At 49.8% G+C, this 23,385-nt stretch overlaps 1 protein-coding gene across 1 annotated transcript in view; it reads left to right on the top strand.

Annotated features, from left to right (window-relative positions):
- The window catches only part of WDR27 (WD repeat domain 27), a 164,907-nt gene that overhangs the window by 79,714 nt on the left and 61,808 nt on the right, over positions 1 to 23,385 (top strand). The window contains exon 24 of the mRNA XM_040965372.1: positions 4,934 to 5,032. Coding sequence (XP_040821306.1) covers positions 4,934 to 5,032 — 99 coding nt within the window. The remainder of the gene's footprint in view (positions 1 to 4,933; positions 5,033 to 23,385) is intronic.

Genomic DNA, 23,385 nt, shown 5'->3' with positions numbered 1-23,385 from the left:
CAGGGAGAGGACATGGAGGACAGCAGGGAGAGGACATGGAGGACTGCAGGGAGAGGACATGGAGGACAGCAGGGAGAGGAGATGGAGGACAGCAGGGAGAGGAGATGGAGGACTGCAGTGAGAGGAGATGGAGGACTGCAGGGAGAGGAGATGGAGGACAGCAGGGAGAGGACATGGAGGACAGCAGGGAGAGGACATGGAGGACTGCAGGGAGAGGACATGGAGGACAGCAGGGAGAGGAGATGGAGGACTGCAGGGAGAGGAGATGGAGGACAGCAGGGAGAGGAGATGGAGGACTGCAGGGAGAGGAGATGGAGGACTGCAGGGAGAGGAGATGGAGGACTGCAGGGAGAGGACATGGAGGACTGCAGGGAGAGGAGATGGAGGACTGCAGGCAGAGGACATGGAGGACTGCAGGGAGAGGAGATGGAGGACTGCAGGGAGAGGACATGGAGGAATGCAGGGAGAGGAGATGGAGGACAGCAGGGAGAGGACATGGAGGACTGCAGGGGGAGGAGATGGAGGACAGCAGGAGAGGACATGGAGGACTGCAGGGAGAGGACATGGAGGACTGCAGTGAGAGGAGATGGAGCACTGCAGGAGAGGACATGGAGGACTGCAGGGAGAGGAGATGGAGGACTGCAGGGAGAGGAGATGGAGGACAGCAGGGAGAGGACATGGAGCACTGCAGTGAGAGGAGATGGAGGACAGCAGGGAGAGGAGATGGAGCACTGCAGGGAGAGGACATGGAGGACTGCAGGGAGAGGAGATGGAGGACTGCAGGGAGATGGAGGACAGCAGGAGAGGACATGGAGGACAGCAGGGAGAGGAGATGGAGGACTGCAGGGGGAGGAGATGGAGGACTGCAGGGAGAGGACATGGAGGACAGCAGGGAGAGGACATGGAGCACTGCAGGGAGAGGACATGGAGGACTGCAGGGAGAGGAGATGGAGGACTGCAGGCAGAGGACATGGAGGACTGCAGGGAGAGGAGATGGAGGACTGCAGGGAGAGGAGATGGAGCACTGCAGGGAGAGGACATGGAGCACTGCAGGGTGAGGACATGGAGGACTGCAGTGAGAGGAGATGGAGCACTGCAGGGAGAGGACATGGACGACTGCAGTGAGAGGAGATGGAGGACTGCAGGGTGAGGACATGGAGGACAGCAGGGTGAGGACATGGAGGACTGCAGGGAGAGGAGATGGAGGACTGCAGGGAGAGGACATGGAGGACTGCAGGGAGAGGAGATGGAGCACTGCAGGGTGAGGACATGGAGGACAGCAGGGTGAGGACATGGAGGACTGCAGCGTGAGGAGATGGAGGACTGCAGGGAGAATCTCCTGGGGGAAGACAAAACAAAACCGCTTTCTTCTCACTCCTTTTTTTAGGCCATGCTAACCCACGGTGGCTTCAGCTTGGCTCCAGGGTCTTGATTCCATTGCCTTTGAATGGTTGGCATTTTAGTTTCTAGCTTCTCTGATTGGATCGAAGGAACATCGTGCACTTTCTCTTCCTGGTGAACTCTGGGGGAATTTGCAGTTACTCAGTGCTGTCCTGCTGTGTAGCATGCAGTACGTCTCCTTCTTCGGGAGCTGCTGAGCCTGGAGGAAGTTCCAAGGCTTCCAGGATATGGACCTTGTGGTGTGCATGAGGTTCAGGTTTTAGGGACCCTGCAGAAGCTCCGAGCCATGGAAGACTTGCTGTGGCTCCATGTGCAAACCTGCTGCTTGTAGGACTTTTCCAGCCACCTTCAGAAACCCAGGGCACTGTTTCCCATAACACACATGAATCCTTTTAAGATTCTATACAAATGAAAAGCAAGACTTAATTCTCACTAAGAATTAGTGGGGGGACCTAATGAGTATCAGGTAATTGTATAATGGAAGCTGATCTGCTGTAAAATATCCCTGTCTTTCCACGCTGTCTTCAGTGAGTGGAGTATTCTGACATCAGACCTAAGAAACACAAGAAAAATCCCACTTTGTAACTGTTAATACAGGCAAGAAACCTCATTTACATGCACAGCAAGTCATAGCCAGAGTGAGAATTGTAACGGAATCGTGGCATTCTTCCCGAGTCCCTCCTGCCTGTCCTGAGGTCATTCCTACCCTTGTCTGTGCCCGCACCTGCAAGACCGTGCTCTCACTCCTCAGGCAGTGCAGTCCTCAGGCAGTGCGGTCCTCCCTGTGTCCTGAAGTGACTGTGCTCCCCCTCCTCAGGCAGTGCGGTCCTCCCTGTGTCCTGAAGTGACTGTGCTCCCTCTCCTCAGGCAGTGCAGTCCTCCCTGTGTCCTGAAGTGACTGTGCTCCCACTCCTCAGGCAGTGCGGTCCTCCCCATGTCCTGAAGTGATTGTCCTCCCACTCCTCAGGCAGTGTGGTCCTCGCTGTGTCCTGAAGTGACTGTGCTCCCACTCCTCAGGCAGTACAGTCCTCAGGCAGTGCGGTCCTCCCTGTATCCTGAAGTGACTTTGCTCCCACTCCTCAGGCAGTGCGGTCCTCCCCTGTCCTGAAGTGATTGTCCTCCCACTCCTCAGGCAGTGCGGTCCTCCCTGTGTCCTGAAGTGACTGTGCTCCCTCTCCTCAGGCAGTGCGGTCCTCCCTGTGTCCTGAAATGACTGTGCTCTCACTCCTCAGGCAGTGTGGTCCTCCCTGTGTCCTGAAGTGACTGTGCTCTCACTCCTCAGGCAGTGTGGTCCTCCCCGTGTCCTGAAGTGACTGTGCTCTCACTCCTCAGGCAGTGCGGTCCTCCCTGTGTCTTGAAGTGACTGTGCTCCCACTCCTCAGGCAGTGCAGTCCTCGCTGTGTCCTGAAATGACTGTGCTCCCTCTCCTCAGACAGTGCGGTCCTCCCCTGTCCTGAAGTGAGTTCATTCTCACTGCATGCGCAGTGCTCCCCAGATGACTACAATGGTGTGGGCGCGAGCAGGGGTTTCATCTGTCTCCCACATGGATGGCAGCCGCCCATTTTTGCTGCTTTCATAGATGCTCCTGCAAAGAGATGCATCAGAATGGGAGCAGCTAGGATTTGAACTGGCACCCTCTGGGTTGCTGGCACTCAGGCCACAATGCTGGGATCTTTCTATATTTTCCCATCTTTTCTCAGCTGCTCTCCACCGCTGCCTTTTCCTCTTGCTCCTTGTCTGGGTTGTTTCAAAAGACTTCTGTTCTTTTTCTTTTGCTTGATCAGTTCTGCAATGAAGGGTCTCAACTGGATTTTTAATTTTTAATTTATTTTATTTGAAAGTGCTAGAGAGAGAGAGAGAGAGAGAGAGAGAGAGAGAGAGAGAGAGAGAGAGAGAGGAGAGAGAGTATGAATGAGAATTATTATCTCTTATGCACTAGTTCCTTCCCCAGATGGCCAAAATGGCCTGTGCTGGGCCAGGCCAGAGCCAGGTGCTGGGAGCTTCTTCCAGGTCTCTTCCATAGCTGCTTGTCATATGTACATGGTTCAGGGCCCAAGCACTTGAGTCATCATCATCTGTGGCTTTCCCAGGCGCATTAGCAGGGACCTGGATTGGAAGTGGTGCAGCTGGGACTTGAACCAGCACTCACATGGGAAGCTGGCACTGGGGGTGGAGGCTGGCACTGGGGGTGGCGCTACACCAGCTCCACTCTCGACTGTGTTTACTTTCAGTTGTTTAGCTGCACGATTCCTGGATGGATTCTTGTTTGAAATCTCTGATGTCACTGAATCTTCTGCTTTAGAACTACTGCCCCGGTGTGAACAGTCATTGGCCACATCCCAAACTGAAGGACTCATTCTTGGCTAAGATTGTGGCTTGTGGGCAGCAGCACAGCCTCAAGGCTCTTCTGCCACCAGGCTTCCCTACCTGCCATAGCCATTGGCAAATGGGGGTGCCCTTGCCCTGTGCCCTGCGTTGTCAGATGAGGAACTCAAACTGGGCCCTGTCAGGGTGTTGTGTCAACACTGGAGTCTTGTCCTAAAGTCAGAGCCAGAGAGAACACTGCCAGATGGCAGTGTTATCAGAGAACCGTCGTCTTACCAGTACTTAGGGAGAAAAATTAGGGAGTACTGGATTACTCAGCTGGGAAGCAAAGTATAGGACATGCAGTTCTCTCAAGATTCTGGACAATATAACCTTGGTTTATTTCACTCGCTGTGGAACACTGAAGTTGGAATACAGAATTCCCTTACTGTCCTTAAAGTAAGCGCTAAAATGAGTATGTGTGTGTGTGTACACATGTGTATAGGTAGTATTGTGTACGTATGTACGCATGTGTATGGGTGGTATGTCTGTACAAGTATGTATAGGTGGTGTGTGTACACATATGTATAGGTAGCATCTGTGTGCACGTGTGTATAGATAGTATGTAGCATGGTCAGCTACTTTGAGGACATGATGGAAGCTCATGGTAGGGATCAGCAAGTGTGATGTGTACTCATCAAGATATTACAACTTTTTAAAGACATGCTTTTGCTAATATTTACTTCTTACTTGAAAAGTAAAAATATATGTAGAGAAGGAGAGATAGAGGAAAATCTTTCATCCTGTTTCATTGCCCATATGGCCACAATGACCAAAGATGAGCTGGTGAGGAGCCAGCAGCTTCTTCCAGGTCTCCTGCATGGGTGCAGTCTCCCAAGGCCCATCCTCTGCTGCTCTCCCAGGCCACAAGCAGGGAGCTGGATGGGAAGTGGAGGGTCCCAAGGCCTTGGGTCGTCCTTTGCTGCTCTCCCAGGCCACAAGCAGGGAGCTGGATGAGAAGTGGAGAGTCCCAAGGCCTTGGGTCGTCCTTTGCTGCTCTCCCAGGCCACAAGCAGGGAGCTGGATGGGAAGTGGAGGGTTCCAAGGCCTTGGGTCGTCCTCTGCTGCTCTCCCAGACCACTGACAGGGAACTGGATGGGAAGTGAAGTAGCTGGGACTCAAATCTCACATGGGTTATTGACTCTGTTCCTTGTATCTTGTCTCTCAGGCATACATGTATGACATGGGCTCAAGCACTTTTTCCCATCGCCTGTCAGGGCACACGGACACAGTCACAGGAGTGGCCTTCAACCCGTCAGCTGCCCAGGTACTGTCCCATCATATGGGTAGAGTGTCACCATAGCACACAGCAATAGTTGCTTGTCAGGCCTGATCCTGCTGAAATTTCCCAAAATTGAAGCTTACATGCCAGTTTTAATTCAGTGCAGGGAAAGCTTAAGAAATAGTCTTTACTGGTGAGAAAAATCTAGATACTTTCCATTTATAGTTGAAGTAATTTCTAATTCTTTGACTACATATGTTTGAGCTAAGACAGAAATATCCATGAACCATGTGGTGAACCTTGGTTAAAGTTGAAGACAGAAGGCAAGAAAGCAAATCCCAGAGCATGTAAGACAGGAGCCAACAGGGAAGAGGACCTCCCACTCCTCTGTGCTCCCCAGCACTACAGTTAAGGAATGTCACAGTCAGAGCATGTGCAGATCGATGACATGGAGGGGCCAGTGGGCTCATCCTGGAAGGCAGAGGGGGATGCTTGCGACAGATGGAAAGCATTATCTTAGTGATGCTGAGAAGGTGGGGTAGATGCCTTTAAGATGAAGCTGGGCGGTGTGTTTGCACTGAGCACAGCTTCTGGTGTATGTTGGAAACTGAAAAGGCGAGTAAATGAGCCTGTGTCCGTGACAAGAGCTGCCCACACCCGCCGACCGCAAGGCTTGGTGATCAGCCGTTTCATCCCTGACACTGGCTTGTATCCTTGGGGCCCGGCAGCTGGTGGGCAAGTGGCCTGGGCCTCACCTGTTCAGAAAGGAGGTCTGGATCAAGTCCCACCCCTGCCTGTGTCCCGAGATGCACTTGTTTCTTTCCTTGAGTCCAGCGGTACATAGAAAATGCATATTGCAAGAGAGCTATGCATGGAGTTCAAAATATCAAGGTAAAATGACCTCAATTTCATCTTCATGAACTTCTTGGTTACACCTGTCACATTTTTACACGTTGTTGGAATTCTTGTTTAGCCCTTTTGACACCATGTCAGTAAGGGAGCTGAATCCAGCAAGTGTGAAATGTGGAACTGGCCGGGAGTGTCTGGTGGCATGCACTGGAGTGTATGGATTTCATTGTGTTTTAATTCCTTTTTACACAAGTGCTTCGAAGGCTTTGAATCTCAGAAGTCCCAGGGCGTGAATGGTCAGTAAGGCTACCTCTGGGCAGGGTGGGACCTGGCCCAGGACCCCCTCCCAGGGTCATTCCAGGACTGAGGTCCATGGCTCTGTGTGCAGCTTGCACTGTTAATGTATGGTCACATTTATGGAGAAGGGAGAGGGAGTCATGGTCAGGGAAACCCTAGCTGGAGGTTCTGTGGAGGGCTTCTGCCATCATGGGCTGTGGGCTGTCGCTGGGCCCCAGGCAGTGCTGACCCTGTGCCTCTGCCTCGCTGGCCTGGCAGTGCTGACCCCGTGCCTCTGCCTCGCTGGCCTGGCAGTGCTGACCCCGTACCTCTGCCGCTGCGCTGGCCTGGCAGTGCTGACCCCGTGCCTCTGCAGCCTCGCTGGCCTGGCAGTGCTGACCCCGTGCCTCTGCTGCCTCGCTGGCCTGGCAGTGCTGACCCTGTGCCTCTGCTGCTGTGCTGGCCTGGCAGTGCTGACCCCGTGCCTCTGCCTCGCTGGCCTGGCAGTGCTGACCTTGTGCCTCTGCCTCGCTGGCCTGGCAGTGCTGACCCCGTGCCTCTGCAGCCTCGCTGGCCTGGCAGTGCTGACCCCGTGCCTCTGCTGCTGCGCTGGCCTGGCAGTGCTGACCCCGTGCCTCTGCTGCTGCGCTGGCCTGGCAGTGCTGACCCCGTGCCTCTGCTGCCTCGCTGGGCTGGCAGTGCTGACCCTGTGCCTCTGCCTCGCTGGCCTGGCAGTGCTGACCCCGTGCTTCTGCAGCCTCGCTGGCCTGGCAGTGCTGACCCCGTGCCTCTGCAGCCTCGCTGGCCTGGCAGTGCTGACCTCGTGCCTCTGCCTCACTGGCCTGGCAGTGCTGACCCCGTGCCTCTGCTACCTTGCTGGCCCCAGGCAGTGCTGACCCCGTGCCTCTGCCTCGCTGGCCTGGCAGTGCTGACCTTGTGCCTCTGCCTCGCTGGCCTGGCAGTGCTGACCCCTTGCCTCTGCAGCCTCGCTGGCCTGGCAGTGCTGACCCCGTGCCTCTGCTGCCTCGCTGGCCTGGCAGTGCTGACCCCGTGCCTCTGCCTCGCTGGCCTGGCAGTGCTGACCTTGTGCCTCTGCCTCGCTGGCCTGGCAGTGCTGACCCCGTGCCTCTGCAGCCTCGCTGGCCTGGCAGTGCTGACCCCGTGCCTCTGCAGCCTCGCTGGCCTGGCAGTGCTGACCCCGTGCCTCTGCTGCTGCGCTGGCCTGGCAGTGCTGACCCCGTGCCTCTGCTGCCTCGCTGGGCTGGCAGTGCTGACCCCGTGCCTCTGCCTCGCTGGCCTGGCAGTGCTGACCCCGTGCCTCTGCAGCCTCGCTGGCCTGGCAGTGCTGACCCCGTGCCTCTGCCTCGCTGGCCTGGCAGTGCTGACCTCGTGCCTCTGCCTCACTGGCCTGGCAGTGCTGACCCCGTGCCTCTGCTACCTTGCTGGCCTGGCAGTGCTGACCCCGTGCCTCTGCCTCGCTGGCCTGGCAGTGCTGACCTTGTGCCTCTGCCTCGCTGGCCTGGCAGTGCTGACCCCGTGCCTCTGCAGCCTCGCTGGCCTGGCAGTGCTGACCCCGTGCCTCTGCTGCTGCGCTGGCCTGGCTTTGGCCTGCATGGGTACAGACAGGCTGTCTTTGACCTAGTTGCTTTCTAAACTTGCCTTTTTAAGGAAGTAAAAACAGTTTTTGCTTTCTCTGGATTTTTCTACATTTCCTCTTTGTTGCTGTTGTCTGTAGACTCGAGCTACCTCCTGCCTTACCCTCAAACATGTTAGCTGTTTTGAAAATTTAATATTTGGGATCAGAACATCTTTGGCATGGCTGAATTGAGGACATTTTTCAGTGTTTGAAAAGTTTCCATTAAAAACCATCAATAACTGGTTTATATTAAACCGGTGTCATGATGTGTAAGAAGCAAACACGAGCTGAACTGTAAATACGTGAACGTGATAAAAAGGGTTTTCCTTTCTTCTCCAGTTACAGAACTTGGAAATGGGATGTTTCTTTGGCTTTGATAGGTGATTGTGAAGGTTCCGATAGTCTGCTCCTGTCACAGCCTTGTCATGGATCAGCTGGACTCTGTCTACCCGGGGTCACCTCGGCCCAGTGCCCTGCAGCGGACTTCGGCAGTTTGGAGAATGATCGGCACTCTGGTGACCATGTGGGTGCCTTTGTCACCTGGTAGAACAATGATCAGGTTTTTGGTGAAGGACGCCCTGGGAGCAGGGACCCACGCTCAGCAGGAAGCTAACACACCCGTGGGGCTCTCCTCCAGAGGACCACAGCAGCACGACCTCCACTGTTGACTTTCCAGGTTCTGTTCTCTGACCAAACCCATGCTTCCTGGGCTGTGGAGGTGTTTGTCTCCTACCAGGGTTGGTGGGGATGGGCACTTGACAAAGCTTGTTGGCAAGCCCAGGCTGAGCATAAAACATGGGCATGACTGGGAGCTGCGAAAGATACTGCACTTGCTTCACCTTGTCCTGGTGTCAGTCTCTCACTCCACTGGGACAGGGGAGTGTTGGAGGACACAGTCTCACTCCACAGGGAGGTGGGGTGGTGTCAGAGGGCACAGTCTCACTCCATGAGGTGGGTGGGGTAGTGTCAAAGGGCACAGCCTGTCACTCCACGGGGAGGTAGGGTGGTGTTGGAGGGCACAGCCTCCCACTCCATGGGAAGGTGGGGTGGTGTCGGAGGGCACAGCCTCTCACTCCACGGGGTGGTGGGGTGGTGGGGTGGTGTCAAAGGGCACAGCCTCTCACTTCTGCAGAGGCCTAGTCTGGAGGAGTCTGTGAAAACTGCAGAACTGGTTGCAGCTGCCTGCTCCCAGGGACATCTTCCTGCCTCCTGCCTTCTTCGCACCACGAGCCTCGTAGGAAGGCCTCTTACTCCATTATTCCAGCTCCTATTTGCTCCTTGTCTCTCTATAGCACAGATTTGTATTTCAATGAATTTGGTGCTACAGCCTAGCTTTCCCAAGTAGCCCCCAGTCCAAGCTCAAGTATGAACTTGCTGATGATGCAGCCCAACTCATCCCCTCCCAGACCGAATCCTGGATCTCGGATCTGCTAGTGAATATTAGGAACTGGCCTGGCCTGGCCCACTCCCTGACCTGACCCACATGCCTGCAGGTACTGTAACTTGATCTGGTTTGAGCTGCTCCTTGCCTTGGTTCTTATGCATATCTGCAGGGACTGCAAACTGACAAAGAATTTCACTAAACTTCTCTCTCCGGTCTCCTCCCAGTGGCAGATCTTGCACGTGCAAGTGGGTCCCTGGCCCAGGTTGACTTTGTCCACCTGTTGTTCTGGGAGGAATGGCATTCTTGTCCAATTGGCCCATACTCTTTCCAGATCTTACTGTTGGGTGTTGCAGTCTATCCACACTTGGTCTGTACCCAGACACAGCTCTCACATGGTTCAGCAGGAATCGAGACCTAGTCCAGTCTGCTCTATACCTACCGTGACTCTCATGAGCACCAGTGAATGCTGGAATCTAGCCCAGCCTGGTCCTTCCCAGACCCAGGCCCCATCTGTGCCAAGGGAGATTGCAACCATGTTCAGCCCAGGACATTACACCAGTTCTGGCACTCACATTCACTGATGGGTATTCTAGCCCAGCTGGGGCGTCCCGTTAACTCCCTAACCAGGCCTGTTCCCAGCCACAGTTCTTGTGCTTGCTAACGGAGATTGCTGTTCCACGTGGGTGAGCCCAAATACTCCCCCACAGCTTCTAACCCAGACCTGATTCACTCATGTATTTGTTGGATTCATGGCCCAGCCTTATAGAACCTGTTCCCTTTTCTGACACACTCTGGTGAGTTCCATGTTGTAGCCTTTCAAATAGAGTGGTCTTGTCCATGGAAGTTCCAGAGAAGTCATTCCTCACCTGGACTTGACCGTATGATCCTTGGTAATGCCTACATGTGCCATCTCTCAGACTCCCTGTAAGCCCACCCTTCAAGATCCCAGAGTGCATTGCCAGGAAGCCCATGGATCTTGTCTGGCACTGTTGTAGCCCGGGCCACCTGGCCCTGGTCCTCCCAGCAGCTGCCACACAGCCAGGAGGTCTGTGCACCCATGCTGCCCCCACTCCGTCCAGATTGAACTCACCTGGGCCCCTCCCATCAAGATAGTGGCAGTAGATGGAACCAGGGACCTGCTCATACTCAGAGCTGCCCGAGATCCCTTCACAGTGTAATTACTGTGGAGGAATAAATCTCTCAAGCCTAGACAAGCCCAGGATTTGCCCACTGCCTGGCAGCACTGGCCTGGGTCCAGGGCCTCAAGCATTGAGCCTGACCTGGTCCGGGAACTCCCAGTGGCTGTCATATGGTCAGTCCAATCACCCGTGTACCCAGATCAAATTTGCCTGGATCTGTTACTGCACAGGCAGGCTAAGGACCCAGGCCAGGTGACCAGGGTCCCACTGGACCCCCAACCCCAGGGTTCATGAATCTGGCATTCACTGCACAGGGAGGCCAAGGACTTAGGCTAGAAAACCTGGGTCCTGCCGGACCCCCTGCCCTCAAAGCTCACAGATCTGACATCTACTATGCAGATAGGCTAAGGACCTGAGTGAGGTGACATGGACCCCACTGGACCCCCAATCTCTGGGGCTCATGCACCCAGCCCCCACCACACAGGGAGGTCAAGGACCTGGATCAGGTAACCTGGGTCCTGCCAGATCCCTTCCCCTGGTGCACATGGACCAGGCCCCTGCCATGAGGGCAGGCCAAGGACCTGGGCTAGGCAACCTGGGCCCCACCAGAACCCCTGCCCTTGGGGCACACGGATCCGGCACCCACCACATTGATGGGTCAAGGACCTGGGCCAGGCAACCCAGCCCTGCCAAACCCCCTACCCCCTGGGCTCATGGACCCAGCACCCATCTCACATTGGGCCAGTGACTCTGGCTGGGCAACCCAGGCCCTACTGAACCCCTGCACCTGGGGTTCATGCCCCAGCACCCACCTGCCCTGACTATTATGGCTTACCTCACCCTGGCATCCACCAGTGGTTGCTGCAGCCTGGTTCAGTCCAGCCTGTCCCCAGTTCCAGCTCATGCTAATGGGTTCTGCAGTCTGGGCACACTTGAATATTTGCCACACACAGCACCGCCTTAGATCCTGAAGTATTCCAGGGAAAATACAAGCTCAAGAAGTTTCAGAGGTAAATGAAGAGCATGTAACCAAGCAGTTGTTGCTTCTAGCATAGTTGATTGGAGGCAAAAATGAAAAGAGAAGGAAGATGGCTGCATGTAAGTGAATGGAGGCACGTTTGAAAGGTTGGTTACATGGGCCCTACCTAGCTACCATGAGAAGTTCAGAGAGAATGTTGGGAAAAGGGTTGGTCAGCCAAGGAGGGAAGCTGCCCATCATGAAGAAACATGTGGACAGCTGTCACAGACAGGTGCAGACACCCATGTGGTTCTGTGTCAGTCCTGAAATGAGCCAATGAGGACTGAGGGAGAGTGAGAGAGCCCTTCATGCAGGTGGGACAAGTGTGTTTCTGCGTTTTGTGGGTTTGGGGCAGGGCTTCTGCTTTGGTCTTGCGTTGAGACTGTGTTAGCACCCTAATCCTGAGTGTAGAGTCAGATATGAGAGAGCTGGCTGGCCTATATGGAGGGAGTGCAGTCAGGTAAGGGTGGCCAGCACCTGAGAGTCCAGGTGTGCACTGCGTGGCTTAGACCGTGACCCAGCGATGGGCACGGCAAACACACTGGGGAGGGCATGGAAGAGCAGCCATCCTTCATGTTGGTGATGACAGTTGAGGGCTTATGGAAGCTTTTGATTTCATAAGTAATGTTTTGCTGGACACCTTTGGGCACACAGTGTTTTTATATCTGGATTTATTTTCTCTAGGTTGTTAGGGGTGGAGCTTTGGGGGTAAAACAAAGTGAACCTTGTGCGCAGGATAGAGACTCATATTTCTGTGTTTCTATTCCTCGTGGCTTCCCGCCGACTTCATGACCATTGGTTTGGAGCAGTGTTGATCTTCTTACTCTAAATGACTTGCTGTGTCTGTCAGATCCTTATCTTTGGGTTCTGAGTGCCTAGATTCCCATTTAAAATTCAAGTATGTGTCTGTATTTATAGCAAAAACTTATGTCAGAGGTTTGCTATTTATTTTCTTGCTTTCTGTCTCAAGTGGTGTTTATTTTATTGTAATTACTTTAGGCCTAAAAAGCTTCCCCTTGGGAAAGATTTATCTCCTCGCTTAATTCCCAGTAGGATAGTCAGTGTTTTAATAACGGTTCTAGAATTGTCAGGGAAGCGCTGATGCCTGGGTCATTCGTGAACCTGACTCTGTTGCTTTTTCTGCTGGCCCGACCCCTCTGTGGGGTGTGTTATGTGTTAGAAGGGTTTTGGTGGACCAAGGCACCTTACCTCCATACCCTCACCAGCATCTGTTATTTCTTCTTTATTTTTGTTATTTTTGGATGATATCCATTGTAATGGGGGTAGGGTGAAATCTCATTGTAGTTTTTATTTACAATCCCCTGAGGACTAGCAATCCTGGGCATTGTTTCTCATGTGTCTGTTGGCTGTTTGTATTTTATCCTTTGAAAATTCCCTATTCATGTCCTTTGCCCATTTCTTAAAGTGGATTGTTTGTTCTGTTGGTTTTGAGTTCTGGAGCTTTTTATAGATCCTGGATATTAACCCTGTATCAGTTGCACAGTTTATGAATTTTTCCCATGTCCTGTTGCTTGCTTGTTTATTTTGTGGAGTGTTTCTTTTGCTGTGCAGAAGCTTCTTAGCTTTATATGTTCCCACATTGCTTGTGCTTCTGGCATCTTAGCTAAGAAGTCCTTGCCTGCTCCGTGTCTTGCAGTGTTTTCCTCCATTTCCCGGTTTTCATCAAGTAATTTGATGATTTCAGATCTTAGATTTAGATTCCTGACTGTGAGTGATTTGTAAAGGGTGTGAGACAGAAATCTTACTTCACATACATGCACACGTGGAGATCCCAGCACCATTTGTTGAGAGATTGTCCTTCCTCCAGGGCGTGGTTTTTGCCTATTTATCAAAGATTAGTTGGTTGTAGATATATTAATTTCTGGTGTCCACATGTTTGTTCTTGTGTCAGTACCAGGCTGTCTGATTCTAAATGTCCTCCAATGTCTCTTGAAATATGATGCTGTGATACTTCCAGCTTTGTTTTTAATTGTTTAGAATTGTTTGAGCTATTCAGAATCTCTTTTATTTCCATATGAATTTTAAGGTCATTTTTTTCCAAGATCTTAGAAGAATCTTTGGTATTTTCATTGGGATTGCATTGAAGCTGTAAATTCCTTTGGATGTTAGGGACCTGATATTAATTTTTTCAAGCTATTAATATGGAATATTTATTTTTTTGGTGTCCTCTTCATTTTCTTTCCTTACTGTTTTGTACTTTTCATTGTAGGGCTCTTCTATCCCAAGGCATTTAGCTTTGATTCTAGCTAATGTGGGTAGTACTAACCTTATGAGCTCTTCTCGGCCGTGGTGTTGTCTGTCTGTTCAGAAGCTGCAAGTTTGCCAAACTCTCTGAGTGATTTTCAATAGTCTCTGGGTGGAGCCTTCTATTTCCCTATCATGGCATCATATCATCTGCAAATAGGGATAATTTGACTTCTTCCTGTCCTGTTCATATCCATTTGATTTCTTTTTCTAGGCTAATGGATCTGGCTGAAACTTCCCAAACTGTATTAAACAGTAATGGTGAGAGTAGATAGTCTAGTCTCATGCTTGATCCCAGTGGAAGTGCTTCCAACTTTTCCGCTTTCAGTATCGTGCTGATGGTGGGTTTGTCATATACTGCCTTGATTGTGTTGAGAAATGTTCCTTCTATACCCAATTTACTGAAGATATATATATTTTATCATGATAGGATATTGTGTTTTATCAAGTGCTTTCTCTGCATTTATTGAGATAATCTAATCATATTTTTAATTCTTCACTTTGTTGATATTATGTATCACATTTATTGATTTATATACGTTAAACTGTCCTCGCATACCATGGGGAAATCCCACTTGGTCTAGGTAGAGGATATTTCTGATACGATTTTAGCTTCGGTTGAGAACTCTTACATTGAGGAGTTTTGCATTTGTGCTCATCAAGGATATTGATCTGTAGTTCTCTCTCGTTGTATCTTTTTCTGGTTTTGGAACTAAGGAAGGGCTGGCCTTATAGAAGCAGTTTGGTAAGGTTCCCTCCCTTTCAGTTTGAGTAACGTGAGAAGACTTAGAATTTTTTCTTTGAAAGTTGGGTAGCACTCAACAGTGAACCTGTCTGGCCCCGTGGGTCTTTCTTAGTGGCTCTATCTTTGTCTTGGTTACTGGTCTGTTTTGATTTTCCATGTCTTAATGGCTTAATTTTAGTAGAGTGTGTCCAGAAATCTATCCGTTTCTTCCATATTTTCTGCTTCATTGGTGGATATCCAATTGTTTCTGCACATCCATTGCAACATCTTCTTCACATCTGTCTGTTCCCCCTTTTTTAATTGGGCCGATGCTGTTTCAACTCTTCATTTCACTCATTTACTGGTCTTTTTGTTTAATTTTGTTAATTTCATTTCTTTTAAAATTTTGTTAATTTCATATTATTTTTTTTAAAGATTTATTTTTATTGTTTTTTCATTGGAAAGGCGGATATACAAAGAGGAGAGACAGAGAGGAAGATCTTCCGTCCAATGATTCACTCCCCAAGTGAGCGCAACGGGCCGATACTATGCCGACCCGAAGCCAGGAGCCTCTTCCGGGTCTCCCACGCGGGTGCAGGGTCCCAAAGCCTTGGGCCGTCCTCGACTGCTTTCCCGGGCCACAGGCAGGGAGCTGGAAGGGAAGCGGGGCTGCTGGGATTAGAACTGGTGCCCATATGGGATCCCGGGCATGCAAGGCGAGGACCTTAACCACTGCGCCACCACGCCGGGCCCAATTTCATATTATTATTATTATTATTCCTTTCCTCCTAATTTGACATTTGGTTTGTTATTGTTTTTCCAGATCCTTAAGATGGATGATTGAATCATGCTCTTTGGCCTGCCATATGGCCTATCAGTCTATCCTAGAGAAAGTTCCATTTACTAATGAAAAAAAGTGTTTTTTTCAACAAACTGTGCTATCCATTAGAGCCATATGGCCATGACGTAGGTTAGCTATGTTATATCTTGGTTGATTTTCTAATTCATGTTCCGTGAGATAAATTGGGCTGTAGCTTCTCCCCGTTCTTGTTTTACTGGGTCTGCATCTCCCTTGCGATCCGTTTACGGTGGTCATACCTTCTTGTTGGATTGATCCATCATTCCATGACACCTTCTTTGTCTCTTTTAGCAGATTATTTTGTCTTCTGTTAAAATGGCTGCTCCTGCTTGTTTTTGCTTTCCATGAGCACAGAATTTTCCACTTTTTCACTTCAGTCTATGGGATCTTTGTTGGTGAGATGTGTTTCTTGTAGGCAACAAATAGATGGGTCTTCCTTTTAATCCATCAGCCAGTCTGTATCTTTTAATTGGAAGATCTATTTACACTCAGAATTGTTATTGATAAGTAACAACTTGATCCTTTCATTTTCTATAAGTAGTTCTGTTATTTGTTTCAGATTCCCTTTTTGACTTTTACCAGGAGATTTTCTGTCTTCATGTTCTTTCTTAACGATGACTGCTGTTCTCTGTGTGGCACATCCTTAAGAATCATTTCTATCTTTTATCTGTGTGTTTGGAAGGGTTTTTGTTCCACCTTTGCTGTGTGATGTGCTCTGTGTTGGCAGTTTTTATTCTTTTAGGCCTTGGATTGTCTCTCACTTCTCTTGTAGACTGTGGGGGTTTCTGATGAGAATTCAGCTGTCAGTTTCGTTGGAGACACCTTGAAGATAATCTAGTGTTTCACTCATGAATGTTTTAGAGCCTTTTCTTTGTGTCTTACTTTTGGAGGCTTGACTATAATTTATTTTGGCGAAGATGTGTTCTGGTTAAGTATAAGAGAATTTTGTGTGCTTCCTGTAGTTGGATGTGCTTATCATTGTGCAAACTGGGGAAGTATTATGCTGTTATATCACTGAATATGTCTTCTAACCCACTCTCCCTTTCTGTACCTTCAGGGAATCCTAAGTGTGTATCTGGTTGTTTGATGGTTCTGTTGTTTTTCTTCTGTTTGTCTGGCTGAGATATTTACAAGCATTGTCATCTGACTCATATAGGCTTTCCTTTGCCTCACCAAAGTTCTTAGGATTTCTACTCTAGGTTTCATTTGACACATTAAACCCTTCACTTGTAATATTTCAGTCTGGCAGAATTTCTTATCCATGATAAGTATGAATTTCTTTAACTCGTGTCTTTGTTTCTCTGTGCTTTTGAGTAATCTCGTGAAAAAGGAAACTTCCTGCTTATTTGTTACTGTTGTTTTCAGCAAATTCTTTGAACCTTGAATTTGTTTCATATAAAATTAGGATATTGAAATATGTGATGCCTGTGATACCTGGGTAAATTTCTTCTCCATTAAGAAAAATATTGGTTAGAATTCTCTCTGTGTGTGTATATTATGTGTAATATCTTGGTAGGGCCCAGGTTACCTGGCCTGGGTTCTTGGGCCAGCCTGCATGGTGGATGCTGGATCCATGGGCCCTGGGAGTGGAGGGTCTGGTGGGGCCCAGGACATCAGGCCTGGGCCCTTGGATCTGCCTGCAAGAACTGGTCCTCCTCAGCGGAAAAGATGGAGCAGTGGACTCCAGGCCCTGAAGCGCATGGAGGTTATGGCAGCCCATTGGAGCCTGCAGAGGACATCTGGTACCATAGGACAGGAGAACAGAACATATGGACAACTACCCCCGCCAAACGATGACGGTGACAATCTGGTCAAATGGAGACTGTAGGGTCAACTACGTCAGCAAATGGACATTGCAGAAGTGTTCTCATCCTTGGATTGGCGAGATTGACAACATTTCAGAACTATCACAACCTCCTGGGCAGAACCCTCAGAGTATCTGCTATTCTGGGTTGACATCAGGTGGTTGTTCCCCATCCCCAAGTACTGGGGTAGTTGAGGGGCTGGGAATGTTTCCTCTCCTTATCTCTTTCCTTCCCTAAGAAACAGGAAGAAGAAATAAAAAGTTTGGAAACAATGATCGCACCCACTTTTCCTTAACCCTCAATCCTTCCCACCCTGATTAGCTATGTAAACATCATAAAAAATAAAATTAAAAAAAAGTTTTACAAAAAAATGTATCCCCAAATTTCTCTTTAGCTATTTATCAAACAGCATAACATGAAAGTATTGCTCTTGGACTACTAAAAAACTAAAATATGGGTAAAATCTTTATGTATGCTGTATATCCATAAACAGGTAATGTGTGTGTGTCATGCTTGATCATACAGTCCCCGCATACCTCACTATGTACCTGAGGAAGACAGCTGAATTGAACACAGTCTGACATCGCCCAGGCTATAGGGCTGGCTCCCTCCCTGGGCGCCAAGCATGCAAGGCACCTGCTGCCTGTCCATGGTAGCCTGTCCATGGCAGCCTGTCCATGGTGTCCTGTCCATGGTGGCCTGTCCATGGCAGCCTGTCCATGGTGGCCTGTCCATGGTGGCCTGTCCATGGTGGCCTGTCCATGGTGGCCTGTCCATGGTGGTCTGTCCATGGTGGTCTGTCCATGGTGGCCTGTCCATGGTGGTCTGTCCATGGCGGCCTGTCCATGGTGGTCTGTCCATGGCGGCCTGTCCATGGTGGTCTGTCCATGGTGGTCTGTCCATGGTGGTCTGTCCATGGTGGCCTGTCCATGGCAGCCTGTCCATGGTGGCCTGTCCATGGCGGCCTGTCCATGGTGGTCTGTCCATGGTGGCCTGTCCATGGTGGTCTGTCCATGGTGGTCTGTCCATGGCAGCTCGCCTGTGACAGCCTTGCTTCTGGCATACCACTTACCAGTGTTCCCGTTGATCACCTAAGGTGTTTTTCTCAATGACCTGCACAAGTCTTTTGTTATTTGTAGCCAAAGACAGAATTCTAAAACGTCAGTATAAATACAGGGTGATTGTGACGCTGGTTAGGGTGTGCACATCTGCATTGGAGTCTCATCCTGGTGCCTTCTAATGCGTAGACCCTAGGAGGCATTGAGGATGATATGAGTCCTGGGGTCCTGCCACCCTCAGGAGAACCTGGGATTGAGCTCTGGGTATTTGGCTTTGGCCTGGCCTAACCCTGTCCACTGTGGGCGTGGGGGGAGTGAACCAACAGAGGGAGAGCCATTCCTGGGTCTCTTTTTGCATATCTAAGACTCTTAAATGAAAACCTAACTTGCACTTGTGAGGTTGTTATCATGTACCTACCTTTAAGTACTTCAGCTCAATAATTGTTACAACCTTAAGAAGTGGGGAACATGTGAACATATTATAGATAAAGAGATTGAGGCCTGAGGACATTGAAGTGTTTGAATGAACCAAGTAATAAGTTAGCTGTGTCTGCACTGCATGTTGAGGAGCCATGTAGAAATGGAGGAAGGATGGTGGCAGAGACCTGCAGGGAAGAGGGCTGAGGGAGCTGGGCTCTGTGAGGCAGCTGTGGGGCATGTGGGTGAAGACAGGGCTTCCTCTCTTTTACTAGAACTGAATTCCACATCAAAGCATTTTTAAAGAGTTGCTGGATTTTGCTGTGTGAGAGGCATGTATTTTTTTTCCTACTGTGATGTTAACATGCTGTTTAATCATTGACTAGCTCCGAATAAGTGCTTTTATATACAATATTCTGCTTCTGAGGCATCTATCATGCCCAGATACTTCCTGGCCTTCTCATTGTAACCACATGTTGAAGTTACTTTAGTTCCTAAGGAACTTGGAAAATGTTCTACAGACTGGCAAAGCCACGAGCCTTAGATTTAAATGACATACGGTCTAGAGGAACAAGTAGCCTGCCTTGGTCAGTTACGTATTTTAACATTCATCTGACTCTTGTAATAGCCAAAAAACAGTGCACATAGCATTGATCTTTCACTGTAATGCAAGACTGACTTGTCTAAATGACAGAGTAAGAACTGAAAACATAACGAAGGGACTGGCATCAAGGTCTGTGGCTACCAAAAGCTTCTTGAGCAAAGGGAATGGACGCAGAGCTGTGGGACTGCCAGGGCGGTGTTGTTTCGGTGCACTCTGCCCAGACCTGTGGGTTGGACGCAGTGGGTCCTGGCCATGCACTCGCAGTCTGGCTGGGGTCATTATGACCATCAGAGTGGAAGTCATGCTCAGGAACTGTGGGAAAGAACTGGGCCTCCTTTAGCTGAGTGACAGGTGTTTGGATTGGAAAGTTGCAGTATACAAAGTATCCTCTTATGAGTGTCCCAGTGTGTATGAGAAGGTGCAGACATCTGGGCCCCATCCCAGAAGTTCTGTTCTGCCGAGCAGTGAAGGAGTGCAGAACTCAGGGTTGGGCTGCATGTTGTCACTTGCAGGAGTGCCGTCTTGGTGAGGACCATGGGGCCTCCCTCAGCCCCAGCCTTCCCGCTGGGCTCTGCAGAGGCTCGCGCTGTGATGGGTGGTCCACTTGCATGCCCTGGCTCTTTCCCAGCCAGGGCCCTCGTGTGACTGTTAGTGATTCAGCAGTTGATGTGGTCAAACTGACGCTCCCTGAGGTAGATTAGCTGTCTAAACTCAGAGGCTCAAAATCGCTAATCCCTGTACTTTAAGCGCAACAGCACAGAAGTGACGAGTGTCAGAACCTGTCACTATTTGTGGGAAACAGACAAATCAAAAGGGATGTTGGGCTTAGAACAGTTTCTGAGAAATCCAGTTCGCTTTTGCCTGTTTGAACCTGTGATCGTTTAAAGTAAGTGTGGCAATAGGATGACATGAATTATTCAACATTCTCACAGTTGTTTGCAGTCATAAACTGCTATAAAGCTAAAAACAGATTTATAGACTTACGAGTGTCTACAAAAAATAGGAAACCTGTCTGTCCATTTGTCCACTAAGAGTGACCACATTTTCTCACATCAGAGCTCGCACACAATGTAGGAAGCGTCATGAAAACACCTCCCATTTTGGTTCTGACCATATTTTCACTATGTGGAGAAGACATCTTTCTGTGGTTGTATGTTTTAATAAAATATAAATGTTCTAGCATAGGAATTGAAAATGAAAGACTGGAGGGAGAAGTGCAGGTGCCAAGTTTGTCTGAAGTAGCTGGGGTCAGAGAAATCTCTGTGTGGCATGACCCATGGTGCCTGCCAGACCCTGTGACCATGTGGGCACCTGTCCCCATTGCCCTGCAGGCATCTGCATTTCTGCCCCCAGGCACCAGTCTTGTCTGGCTCAGACCTATCGTTTTCAGTCTCCCGTAGAAGTCCCTGCTGGGTTTGTCTTCTTGGCCTGGCCTGAGGATGTTGAACTCCACCGTGCTCTGCTGAGGTGAGGGCTGGGCAGTGTGTGGGCATGGCCCAGCCCAGCCAAGCTGTCACGGCTCAGGGCTGCATCAAGGTGTCTGCAAGAATGCAGGCTCCCAGTGAAGGTGTTGAGAGTGGGGAAAGGGCGTCTGTTCCTGTCTGTCCATTCTGTGTCCAGCAGTGGGCAAGCGCCCTGTGCCATTCCATTTCTCCAGGCTTTTCATTGGAGCCATGGAGGGCCATGTACTTTGTTTTGCATGTCGTTCATAATAAATGATGTTGTACTTCATTGTAAGACTGTAAGCCTGTTTCTGATTGCTTTTATTGAGTTGAGACCCTCTTAAAATGTATGCTTGATGTTAGTCATTTGTCAGAACAGTTATGGCAAATGTTTGCCCTTGGTGGTGGGGCCTTTGGACGTCAGAGCTGAGTCCTTCCGTGAGCAGACTGTCTGATGTTCAGGAAGAAGCCTGACTGGGTTTTGCGGGGCCAGTGCTGTCCGTGGCTGATCCATGAGCAAGGATGCCCACTTTTATGCTTCTTCTGGGAAGTCTGTAGTGGTCACTGCTATTCAGACCTTTGACCCTGGGTTGCTATCTGCTGGCTGCTGGTAAAACAGAGCACGTGTGCCAGCTCAGGTCCGAGGGGATGGTGCTCAGGGGCCGGAGTCTCGCTGTGAGGGACCAGGATGCTGCTGGGGACTGCACAGGTGCAACCCGGTAGCCAGCCCCACTCAGTTGAGGCCATGTCGTTCTGTGGGAGTAGACCCAAGGCCTACATTTATTTGGGCTGGACCAGAAGATGTCAAAGTTCATAAGGGCTACTGATATCCTTCACAGCACTGTGTCCACACCTGGCCCAGTGCTCCCCAGGAGGCTGGGCAGGAGGGCGCACGTGTCAGGCTGAACCATACATATGTGTTCATAAATGGCCTTCCTGTTTCCTGAGTGCCACAGGGAGGAAGGACATGGGGCCACTTTCCCTTCCCCAGGCTCTCTCCCCTGTGGTCACCCTGTCCCCCAGAGGCTCTCTCCCTTGTGGTCACTCTGTCCCCCCAACCCAGACTCTCCCCTGTGGTCACCCTCTCCCCTGTAGGCTCTCTCTCCGTTTTTACTCTGTCCCCCACAGACTCTCTCCCCTGTGGTCACTCTGTCCCAGGAGGCTCTCTCCCCTGTGGTCACCCCACCCCCAGGAGGCTCTCTCCCCTGTGGTCACCCCACCCCCAGGAGGCTCTCTGCCCTGTGGTCACTCTGTCCCAGGAGGCTCTCTCCCCTGTGGTCACCCTGTCCCCTGTAGGCTCTCCCCTGTGGTCACCCCACCCCCAGGAGGCTCTCTGCCCTGTGGTCACCCTGTCCCCTGTAGGCTCTCCCCACTGTGTGTGTTTCCTAAGAGTTGTGACCTCTTTTCACAGAGCAGAGTCAGTAACTCAGGCAGGTGACTTGATGCTTGCCCGTTATCCATTTGACGATGATGTGTGCCATTATTTATGTCGTAGTGCCTTTTCACTTAGAATATTTTCGCTGTCTTATTTTGAGTTTCTTGCGTTTTACTTTTTTAAACACATGGGCAGTTCCCTTGTAAAGTTTATCAGTTTTACTTTTTATTTGATATTTTCATATGTGGGTTTTTTTGAGGGGGGGCAGGAATAACTCAGAAGAATTTGGGTTTTGTACCAGTTATAGCATGACTCTGGGTTGTTCCAGATATCTTGTGTAATTTGATAACATGGCCAGGATGTGGCACATTTAAAGTTCCTATTTCTTTCTATAATTAGTCAGTATTATGGAGTAGGCAGTTTGAGATGCTATAAAGATCTTATTAAAATCAAATTTCTGTTTCTAGTATTATCATTCATTGATGATCTTTGTCATTATGCATATAGATTTTTACCTGTTAAAAATTCACTTTTAAATAAATTAGGAATATTAAATAATATTAAATTATAATAATATTATAATATAAATTGTGAGGAATGTTAAATAACTATTTAAGGTATATAGCATCCAGTTGTATATAAACTAAAATTGAAATGTCAATGAAGCAGTCACAGGATGTGGTTAAGAACTTGCACTTTCTAACATATTGGTCACTCAGTACGATGTCAATTAACTCCATAGTGTTGTAAATTGTTGTTGATGTGTTGTGGCTTTTCATTGGAGGGGATGATATTCTGCCAGCTAAACTTTCAGACCAGTGATGGGCTCCCAGTGAAACTGTTGAATTTATCTGGACATGCTGGACTCTATGCATGGTAAATGCTTGCAACGAAGGAATCATGAGTGGATTTAAACTGTACTACTGCAACAATGTGGAGGAACTCAATATTGGGGGAGGACTTTTTGGAGGGGTTGGGGGAATCCCAGAGCCTATGAAACTGTGTGATAAAATGAAATTTAAAAAAATTATGAAGAATATTAACTAATCATATGCAAGTATTATCGTGAGGAGTTTTGCAGATAACCCCTGTCTGTGAGAACAGTTGAGCCAACAGCAGTGGGCCTGTTAAATAGCTTATCTTCATAAATCATGCAGCTGAGCCTCCAAGATGTGGTTGTTTCTTCCTCCGCAAAAGCGCCATGTCAGCAGGCCATGGGACTGACACGCACTGTCTCATCAGCATGGAGAGTCTCAAGGCGCGGACTGCTTGCGCTGGTGACCACGCCCAGGGCGCTGTCCCTCAGGGTCTCACTAGCTGGTTGGCTGGGGGCCATCAGAGGGACTCCATGCTGCCAACACTCTCCTGGTCTGTGGGGCTCAGCCTTGGCTGCACACACTCAGAAGGGGTCCTGCACGAGCCCAGGGGCCGTGCTGGTTCTTGCCTGAGGGTCACTGGCTCTCTGTGGCCGTCTTGCTCAGAAGACGCTGGCTGACCTAGGCTCTCCAGTGGGTGCCCGAGTTCTGGGCCTTGAGCATGATGCTCAG

This window comes from Ochotona curzoniae, unplaced genomic scaffold, assembly GCF_017591425.1.
Source record: "Ochotona curzoniae isolate NIBS_2020 unplaced genomic scaffold, NIBS_Ocur_1.0 scaffold_3890, whole genome shotgun sequence".
NCBI lineage: Eukaryota > Metazoa > Chordata > Mammalia > Lagomorpha > Ochotonidae > Ochotona > Ochotona curzoniae.
Note: the sequence above shows the minus strand (reverse complement) of the source record. Positions and strands in the feature narration are given on the sequence as shown.